This window comes from Capsicum annuum, chromosome 7 (assembly GCF_002878395.1).
Source record: "Capsicum annuum cultivar UCD-10X-F1 chromosome 7, UCD10Xv1.1, whole genome shotgun sequence".
Taxonomy (NCBI): Eukaryota; Viridiplantae; Streptophyta; class Magnoliopsida; order Solanales; family Solanaceae; genus Capsicum; species Capsicum annuum.
The window spans coordinates 41,749,927-41,761,425 of record NC_061117.1 but is presented as its reverse complement, the minus strand read 5'-3'; the positions used below and the strand labels follow the sequence as shown (position 1 = coordinate 41,761,425).

General features: G+C 31.0%; 1 protein-coding gene across 1 annotated transcript; it reads right to left on the bottom strand.

Moving 5' to 3' along the window:
- Positions 1 to 4,762: 4,762 nt before the first annotated feature.
- Positions 4,763 to 10,445, bottom strand: LOC124885716. Its single transcript, XM_047393967.1, has 3 exons — positions 9,830 to 10,445; positions 9,618 to 9,725; positions 4,763 to 5,025 (listed from the first exon to the last, which is right to left on the bottom strand). The coding sequence occupies exons 1-3, from the start codon at positions 10,443 to 10,445 to the stop codon at positions 4,763 to 4,765; spliced, it is 987 nt and encodes a 328-aa protein (XP_047249923.1).
- Positions 10,446 to 11,499: the final 1,054 nt, after the last annotated feature.

The following is an 11,499-nucleotide window of genomic DNA, read 5'->3' as shown; positions in this document are numbered from 1 at the left end:
AACCGCATTTACAGTACCACAAGGATTTTATGAATGGAATGTATTACCATTAGGATATAAAAATGCACCAGGTAGATACCAACACTTTATGGATAGTTACTTTAAATAATTACCTAATTGTATAGTATACATAGATGATATACTACTATACACAAAAACTAAAGAAGAACATTTAAAATTATTAGAATAATTTACAGATATAATAGAAAAATCGGGAATAATTTTAAGTGAAAAGAAAGATGAAATTATGAAAAACCAAATAAAATTTTTAGGAATACAAATAGATAAAAATGGAGTAAAAATGCAAAAACATATAGTACAAAAAATAATAAATTCAAAAGAAGAACTAGATACAAAAAATAAATTACAATCAATTTTAGGATTAGTAAACCATGTAAGTGAATATATACAAAAATTAGCAGAAAACCTAAAGCCTTTACAGAAAAAATTTAAAAAGGATGTAGAATATAATTACAACGAAAAAGATAATAAAACAAGTTTAGAAAATAAAAATACTTTGTAAAGAATTACCAAAATTATAATTCCCAGACAAAAATAAAAAATTTATATATATAGTAGAAACAGATGCAAGTGAATATTGTTATGGAGGAGTACTTAAATATGTACGAAAATGAAAAAATAGAACATCATTATAGATATTACTCAAGTACATTTAATGAAACAGAAATAAAATGAGAAATAAATAGAAAAGAATTACGCTCATTATATAAATGTTTATTAGACTTTGAACCATATATTGTATATAAAAAATTTATTGTGAGAACAGATAATACCCAGGTTCGATGGTGATTAACAAGAAAAATACAAAACTCAGTTACGACGAAGGAAATTCGGAGATTAGTATTGAATATATTAAATATTACATTTACAATTGAAGTAATCAAGACTGACAAGAATGTTATTGCAGATTACATATCAAGACAAAGCTACTCAAACTGATTTACCAATAGAAGAAGCTGATGTCAAAGATACTAAAACAAACTTAATATTACAAGTGTTTGAACAAAAGAAGTTATTAGAAGAACGAGTTATCACATTAACTACTGAAGTTACAAATGTAAAAGTGCAGGTTGAGCACTATAAAAAAACAAGAAGCTATTAGCAAAGATACTATGCAGGAAGAGCACATTAAAAAATTAGACCTAGAAGGTAACGATGAGAAACACCTAAAAACTCAAATTACTAACGAAATTACAGTTACAACTGCAGACACAGGTGATATATCCAAGGGAAAGAATATAGTCACTCAAAATAAACTTGAACTACCAAAGAAAAAGAATTATGACCTCAACCAGATATTCTCAAAACCATATACACCAAATATACAAAAATCAGAGTCATCTATACCTCCCCAGATACACACATATTCCGAATCACTCAATCAACAAAAACAGACTTATAACCATATCACTCGTACATATATTTATAATATTTATACCTTACAAAAAATTGTTATATACAAAACCTATCCAGAGTAAATATTTAGCAAGACAAAACCAAGGATATATTATACAAAAATGTCAGAACTATAACAAACTTATTGTTTTGCCTGGCACCAGTGCAAACTTAATTTCTTCATGTTACTATTATGGACTATTACCTATAGTTTACACAATTACTGGAGAAGAGTTAAAGAATTTCAGATATTCACAAAAAATTTATGGATTATAAAAGGATTACGAAGGGACAGCTATTCTATGTTCATTTCTACTCAGCACCAGCAGAAATATTATTTGATGAAATAAAATAAATAATTACTGTTGTCAAGATAGGAATGACACGAGATTATATTATCCCTAAAGAGATATGCGAATAAGAAGAGATAACCAAAAATCAGATACCGGACTTCTACCGAAACAAAAAAGTTATTGGACTTAGCAGTATATTGACTGAGTTAGCAAATAATTATATAAATCAAAACCCAATTTGGATTTACTATAACATGAATCAATTATTGTTTTACTCTACTTGTAAAAATATTAGAGAAAATGACAGAGAAGAGATAAGAAAATGGGTCATAACAATCCTAAAACCAGAAGAGTTACCAGTCACAAGATCTATTACGAAAGGAATTATTTCAGAAGAAGCTATGGATCAATTCTGTAAACAGGTTGGCCAAAGATACGATGACCACATATGCAGCAGATGTAGTGGCAGACACAACTTTATTCCAGATGTGATGCTACAATAGCAAGAATATAAAAAAAAAGCAGCAGATACGACAAGTAGAAGATGAAAAAAAAAAGATAACAACGGAGCAATAATGGAAGAGATAAAAGACAAAGATAATAAAAGCTAGAAGCGACATGTGAATTATTATATAGACTTTTAAATCTTGTTACGTAAATTGTATAGTTAGGAAGACTTTTTAGTAATAGCCATTAATAGCTTTAAATTTTTAGGCATAGGCTTTTTGACTTTTCATGTATAGCATTATTAATTCTTATCTTTCTGACAAAAATAGGAGATGTAAATTAGGAAACGTGTAAGTGTGTTAATAGTTTATGGGCTTTCTTAGGATTATAAATAGAGGGTATATTGCTCAGTTAGGGATAACCCTTCATGAGTTGAAGAAAAACCCTCTCTTGTACACAAATTTTTTTTGAATTATTTAATAAAAAATAAGTATATTTCCAAGGAAAAGCTATGAATCAGACAGCTATGGAAAATCTAGAATTGTCAAATTTATCAGAACAGGTATTTATATTTATGATTATGAATAGCTAAATTCATAAATTCCTGACAATCATGATATGATAAAATAAGTTCATGTTAGTTACTTTATAGTAGAATTATACGAAAAATAGCATGTTAAGAAGTTTATTAGCAAAGAGGAAAAAGGAGAAAAATCCCTAAGAACTATGCCATCCTAAAGGTAAAACCGGTGAGGCAAGAAACACGTGATAGGGGAGTAGCCAGAGTAGAGGCGCTGTTTAAGGGAAAAGTATCCAGATTACCATGCTAATAGTGACTGAAGAACATGTTATTTAAGAATAATCTAGTATATAGTAATCTAAAATGATCATATTTTGTTATATGTATGATTGAAGGAAATATTTTGAAAAAGCATCATATGAAAAATGAATACTTATTTATCTGGCGAAATGGTAGATAAATTCAAAATACTTGTTTTGTATATACTTAAGGATATAGAAATTGTAGATATAAGAAAAATCATATTGGAAAAAATATTTGATAAATATTTTATGACTAGAATAAATTACATACCACACCTACCTACCTACTCTTACAAATACTTACATACCAAACCTACACATCAACCATGATAAACTACGTATATTTAGAAATTGAAAAATGGATATGTAAAATATACAATTAATAGAAAAACTAATGAAAATAAATTTAGAAGAATATATGAGAATTAAAGATATAAAATATATAGAATTCCTTAATGAAAATATAGAGGAATTATTAAGATTAAAACAAACAACTAATAAATACTATGATAAAGCAACTACTTACTAGAATCCAATTCCAAGTTATCCAAGTTATTCGTAGAAACCTAAGCATAATATGGATAATATAACAAGATATATATCTGATGAAACTAAGATACTAGTTTTATATATTATAAAAGACTTAGAATTAGAAGACATAAAGAAAATAATATGGGAAAAATATTTGATTTTGAAGATGAGTTACTAAGTACTAATTGGATAGAAGATGAATTAAAAAAATTATTATTCAGACAGTTATTATTCAGATGGATATTATACAGATTAAAAATGCTAGAATATATTCAAAGAGTTAGAGAAAAACAAAGTTGGCTATACGAAGAAATTAATTATAGAAACCATCTTAGAAAAGCAAGAGAACAATTAAAAGAAAGATTAATTTGGATAAATAAAAACATAAAACAACTAGAATTAAAAGACAGTTTAGAATATGATTTAGACATGAAATTATTCATAGAAGAAAAAGACAAGATAATTAACGAAATAGATAACCTAGAATTTAATATCAAATATAGTACAATTACAATAAATTATTACAAAGAAATTTGCAGTATCACAACTACTTTAGGATAAAATGATAGACTATGATTATTTAAAATATTGGAGACAAGAAATGGAAGAAATAAGATTAACAGAAATACTTATGAAAGAGAATTTAATTGAATATTTTAGAACAAAAGATATAGAATATTTAGAATACCTCCAAAATAATATACAATAATTACAAAGACTAAGAGAAAAAACTAAAAAATATTACAGTAAAACATTTAATCAAATACCATCTAATCACCCCCCAAGATATGAACATTAATAAAAATAAAATAAATAAACTAAAAATAAAAATGATTAGAAAAGTTAAGAAATATCTACGCACAAACAAAAATAGATCCATTAGAGCTATAATAGATCTATTTAAGTTACCCAAGTTATCCGCACCCCCTACATTTGGTATCAGAGCTTATGTTGTTTAAAGTTATCAGAAGTAGTATGTATTTGGATTTATTTGATTAATTTATTAATTATGATAAAATTAGATTTAGATATACACTACCTCACACCATAGGGATAGGATATGTGTTGTTTATTGATGGTCTATATGGCTTTATTTGGCCACAAATAGGTATCCACCATATTACCTCAATCCATTGGCTTTAGCCCCATCCTCCTCTACGATTCAAGAACTATTTTCCTTGTCAAACCCTTGGTCGTAGGATCTGCTAAATTTCTTTCGAATCTTACATATTTCAAGAAAACAACATCATGTTTCAATAATTATTTATCTGCACCATGTCTGATGTGAATATGTCTCTTTTTACCATTGTATACACTATTTTTACAATCCCAATTGTCGTCTGTGAGTCACAATGTAAAGAGACTAGTGACATTTGTCTTTCCCATAAAGGTACATCTGTCAAAAGATTTCTCAGCCACTCAGCTTCTTGCCCTGCCAACTTGAGGACAACGAATTCAGATTCCATAATAGAACGTGCTATATAAGTCTGCTTTGAAGACTTCCACGAAATAGCACCTGCACCCAAAGTAAACACATAGACACTAGTCGAGCTAAATTCATCATTGTCAGTAACCCAGTTTGCATCACAAAAACTTTCTAAAATAGTAGGAAATTTATTAAAATGCAAACACCAATCCATAGTACCTCTCAGATACCTTAACAAGCGATAAAGAGCATTCCAGTGTTTACTACTGGGATTATGAGTATATCTACTCAATCTACTAACAGCATAAGCTATATCAGGCTGAGTATAGTTCATGAGAAACATTACACTCCCAATTATTTTAGCATAGTCAGTTTGAGAAACACTAGAATCTCTATTCTTTTTCAAGTGTATGCTGGGATCATAAGGAGTTCTCACTGAAACTACATCAAAACAATCAAACCTTTTCAACATTTTTTCAATATAATGAGACTGACACAAAGAGAAACATTAACAGTTCTTTTAATTTTTATTCCTAAAATCACATTAGCTTCCCTAAGGTCTTTCATTTCAAATTTAGAAAATAAAAATTTCTTAGTCTCATTTACAACATTTACATTTGGTCCAAAGATTAACATGTCATCCACATAAAAACATATAATCACACAGTCTAATCCTAGCATTTTAGAATAAACACAAGTATCAGATGAATTAACAACAAAGCAATTATCTATTAATGTAAAGTTAAATTTTTTATACCACTGCTTAGGTGCCTGCTTAAGTACATATAAAGACTTTCTCAATTTGCATACTTTATCCTCTTATCCTAGGACCACAAAACTCTCAAGTTGAGTCATATAGATCTCTTCCTCTAAATCACCATTTAAAAAAGCAGTTTTGACATCCATTTGGTGTACCACTAAACTGTGAATAGCAGCTAGAGCTATAACAGTTCTAATGGTTATTATTTTAGTCATAGGAGAATAAGTATCAAAATAATCAACACCTTTTGTAATACACCAAAGCTTCCTAACTAATTTCGTCCTAAGAATGTCAAGTATTAGCTTCTAAATCGAATGATGTTTATTCCATGGGGAATTTACTAGATTTTCACTTTTAGTTATGTGGGAAATTCAATAAGCTTTCCATCAATACCAAATTCTCCTAAATACAGAAATCGAATAAGAAGTTATGGCGATTTAAAGTTTCAGTCGTAGAACACCGTCATCTCAACCAGTGGCGCATCGCGCCTTAAGCCAAAATGACATTTTTCAATTTCTAATAAGACTCTGAGATTTCACCGCATCATGGAGGGCTCCAAAATCCCAATTGTCAAATTCCAGTGAAGCTCTGCGATAGTCCCTCATCGTACCATCGTCCAATTTCCTAGTTGTCAAATTCCATTGACACAGCTCGATAGCGCCGCGTCACGCCAGGGGCCCAAGTCTGGAAATTTTCACAAAATTTAAAAGACGCTTCCAGGGTTAAATGGGTCTTTTTCCATAATTTTTGTTCAGCCATAAACATGAAATTTAACCCTACATGACCTAAAAATATCATTATTCACTCTATTTTTTCCCAAATTGAGTTGCTCGCTCTCAAGCCATGAAACCCTAGTTCTCAAAATTCAAGGGCCAAATCACAAGAACTCTCTATCAATCCTTCCAGATTCATTAACTCAGGTATGTCATGTGTTGATTCATGGGTCTCTTTCACCCATGAAGCTCAAGAATTTCTTTTCAAAATTCATGATTTGTATATTTATGAATGTTCATGATTTGATTAAATTGAAAATTGATGTTCATGATGTTGTTTGGTTTCGTTCCATGTTATAGACTATTAATTACAAGAATTGATTCTAATATGTGATGAATTACGTAATATTCATGATAAACCCTTCAATTTACAAGTTGATTGATGTATCCATGATTATTAGATGTGTTGATGATTGTATAACCAAAGCATGCTCCCCATATATTTGACTAAATGCCTATGTAAAGGAAAAGTGCCATACTAGTTTGATAATGTGAAATTCCCATTCATATACAAGTTCATGCATGTCAATTGTTTGATAAAATGTCTTAGTCAATGGATTATGGATATATGTGTAGCCATTGTTGTGCTTTAGAACTCATGCCATGAATTACTTTTATGCTATCGAGTCCTGGTGATGTACCCGATAATTTAGCTATGTGTCTAGAGCCAGTGTCATGTTTTCACAATACTCCCAGTCAAGCCATAATCCCTAGAACTCAATTAGTCATGTGACTCAAGGAAAACTCAGTGAATTCAGTATGAGTCCAGTAATCTCAAAAATTCTAGCAAATCTCAGTAATCTAGTAATCTAAGAAGTTTCAGACAGTTATCAGATCTCAATAGCATTTCGTCAGTCCATAGAATTTAATGAACTCAGTCTAGTCCAGTTCAGTTAATTATGTTCAATGTTTATTCAGATGGGAGTAGGAATTATGATCGAGTGAACCCAAGGATGGGAACTCACCTGTTATATGAGGGTGTGATTCTTAGAAGCAATCCTTGCATTCCTGAACTACGTAGTCAATGTAGGTTGAGACATCATAGCCTATTATATGAGGATAGATGAGGTGGCTTAACCTGTTATATGAGGGTTCCTACCGTTCTCACTAGAGTTACCTATTATATGAGGGTTGCTCATAGATTGTCCTTTCCAGTGGCACGGTATTGGCAACCTTCCAATTGGGGTTACAGATTGGACCCTAACTCAGCTATAATGCGTTATTTGGGGCATGTCTGTTAGATAAATACTTCCCATAGTTTCATTACAGAATCAGGACTGTCAGATACAATTATTGAGTCTCAGTAATAAAACTCAGATGGTTCTTTTAGAACTGTCAGATATAGTCAACTCAGAATAGTACGGAACTCAGCTAGTTCCATCAGAACCTAGAATGTCAGATACAGTCGCTCAGTATTAGTTATTTCAGTTATATATTTATCAGTATCTCATGTTATCAATACTCAGGCTCAGTAATCATGTTATCACGAACTCAGTTACAACTATTATGTATTCATGCATGCATTCTCACGTTCATGTTATTCAGTCACTTAGTATAGTTCATGCATGTGAACCCTTTGCATTAAGCCTACCTTATGTGCATACCAGTACATTCAATCTTACTGACGTATTTGCGCTATGGTGTTTTATACCATAGGTTCAAAAGTACAAGCTCCAGAGCATCATTAGCAGCCAGATTTAGCAGTGAATCTTTATCATTCGAGGATGATATTATTAGTTATTTCATTAATTCATTTTAGATTTCAGTAGATGGAGTTAGCTGGGGACATGTCCCATCAACTTTTTTTCAGACTATTATGTTCAGACAGTTTATTTCAGTTGTTTCGCGTATTTCATACCCCACCCAGATGTTATATTTTATCAGCTATTATGTCTCAATTTTGAACCTTATGGCCTTTCAGCCTTTATTTCCACATTCATACAGTATATTATGCAATGTTCAGGTACAGATATCAGTCATGGGTTAGCTTGTGGTCCTTCGAGGTCATGAGCATCGTGTAGCGTTCCAGGTACTAGATTCGGAGTGTTACATCTTTTTTTTGGTTAAAACCCCTAATCAAAAGTCTAGCCTTATATTTATCAATTGTATCATCAGTCCTCAATTCTTCTTAAATATCCACTTGCTACTTATGTGTTTACAACCTTTAGGCAAATCATACAAGTCCCATATGTGATTAGAAACTATAGAGTCTAATTCATTTTTAATAGCCTCTTTCCAAAATATCGCATCTATTAAACTCTTTGCTTCATCATATGTCTTAGGGTCTTCTTCTATTAAGCATATAGAAACTAATTCATCATTTAAAGTATTAATATCAAAATCCCCAGTTAAGAAGGTGGAGATAAAATTAGGACCAAATCTAGTCTCAGTTCTATATTTTTTACTCTTTCTCAGTTCATTTTCATGCTCATTAGCAATAACATCAGATACAGACAAAACATGAGAGTTATATAGAAGTATCATTTTGCACATCACAGGCACAACATTTTTCAAAAGAAAAACATGTTAAAAAAATTCTGCATCTCTAGATTCACAAATAGAATAATCATTCAATGACATAAATCTATATGCATCACTATTTCGATAATAAGCAATAAAGATAGTATCAAAGGTCTTAGAATGTACATTTGCTCATTTAAAATTAGGTAGACCAGTCTTAGCCAAAAACCGCCACACTTTTAGAAATTTCAAGTTAGGGGCATATCCTTTCCATAACTCATATGAGGTCTTGTCTAACTTTTTATGAGGAAATCTATTAAGAATATAACATACAGATAAGACAGCTTCCCCCCACATATAATCAGGTAGACTCGAGCTTAAAAGCATAGGATTCATCATTTTCTTAAGTGTTCTATTCTTTCGTTTGGCTACTTCATTTTGTTAGGGATTATAGGGAGCACTAAACTCATGGATAATACCATTTTTCTCACAAAAATCTTCTAGAGTTTTAGTACTATATTCACTGCCCCTATCAGATTTAAATCTCTTGATTTTCCTGTCTAATTGATTTTCTACTTTTGTTTTGAATTTTAGAAACATGCTTTTAGCCTCATGTTTAGACTTAAGAAGGTATACCTTAGTGTACCTAGAAAAATCATCAATAAAAGTAATGTAATACTTATTTTCACCTTTATTAATAGTTTTCTTAAAATCTGCTAAGTCTGAATGTACTAGTTCAAGCAACCCGGTCTTTCTACTGGTAACATATTTAAAAGGCTTCTTGGCATGCTTTGCTTCTACACATACAAGACATTTAGAAATATCATCAGTATTTACTACAGGAATTAATTTCATTTTTCTAAGTCTTTTATTAGAAGCAATATTAATATAACCTAGTTACCATGCCATAAATTAATAGACTCAGCAATATAAGTAGAATTAGAAATATTTGCATTGAAAATCTCTTGATCAATGTTCAGTACAAATAAGCCCCCATTAAGGTATCCCTTCCCAAAAAAGTCTCCTCCATAAGAAATAATTATTTTATCAGCTTCTAAAACAAGCTTAAGGCCTACTTTGTTAAGAAGTGCTCCAAAAACTAAGTTTCTACGGAGCGAGGGAACATACAGAACATTGTTCAAGGCTAAAGTTTTTCCAGAAGTTAATTTAAGTAAAATTTTTCCTTTACCCATAACTCCAGCAGTAGTGGAGTTACCTATGTAGACGCACTCACCATCAGTGGATTCATCAAAGTCATGGAATAATTCTTTGTTAGCACAGAAATGTCTTGAAGCTCCTGTGTCCAACACCCAATCAGTCTTGTTAGCTACCAGATTTGCCTCGACAATTACTGCAGAAACTACTTCATCACCCTCTGTAAGACGAGCTTGGACATCATCTTGTCCTCCCTGTTTTGGCTTTTGTCCTTTTCTTAGATAACACTGGAAAACCCTGTGGCCAAGTTTTCCGCAGACAAAACAAGGCCTCTTTGATTTTTTAATTTGGCTCTCTGGCATGTTGAAATTATTTTTTTCACTTGTTCCTTATTTTGAACATTCTTTTGTTTGCCTTCGTAGCTGTCTTTTGCAATAGTACCAGAAGATTACACAAGGTTAGCTTTAGAAGAATTAAGAGAAAGAGCTTCCATCTTATCTTTAAGATGGTTTGCCTCTTATGTTCTCATGTAATTGATAAGTTCTTGGAGAGTTAAATTCTTTTTCTTATGTTTCAATTGATTTCTGTAATCACTCCAGGATGGTGAAAATTTTTCAAGCAGAACATTCGCCTGAAGAATCTCAAACATCTTCATATCCTCATTGGAACATCAACAGTTAAATTTTCATATTCATGAACTTGTTCCATGATTGATTTATTGTCAACCATTTGAAATTGAATCCATTGTCCGACAACATATTTTTTCTTTCTTGCATCATCGGCACCATATTTCTTTTCTAAACTGTCCCATATTTCCTTAGCAGATTTGTAAGTAACAAATAAATTAAATAAATGATTAGTCATATGATTCAACAAATATCCTCTAACTGTTTTGTTATCTTTTTCAATTTTTTTTAGCAACATCATCAATCACAACATTATTAGAGTTATTAGTAGGAGATTCATTAAACAAAATATAATCAACTTCTAATTGTTCGAAGAAAATCAGAAGTTTTTGTGACGAACGTTTAAAATTATTTCCGTCCAATGGCTCAAGTTTTGATAAATCAAGAAAAGTTTTGTTCAAATAAAGAGTCATTTATCAATATTGTATGTAAAGAAATCACTTTCAAATTGTTGGAAAAAGTACTGCAATATTGATATGGAACAAAAATTAATAATTATAATAAAATAGTCACAAATGCTGTGTTGTGGAAAGTCACTGCCTTGAAAATGATTTCGGCCAGACTCGAGTGCAAATCCTTCTAGCCGGTCGCTCCCCAAGGTTCCACAGCTACTTCCAAACACGTGAACTCGAGGCTGGAAGTTTGGAGGTTGCTCAAAACTATCTCCCAAAAGTAGAGAACTTAGGAGGAAGATATTTTTCTTTTACTTTGTTGGTGGTATGTCTTTTGT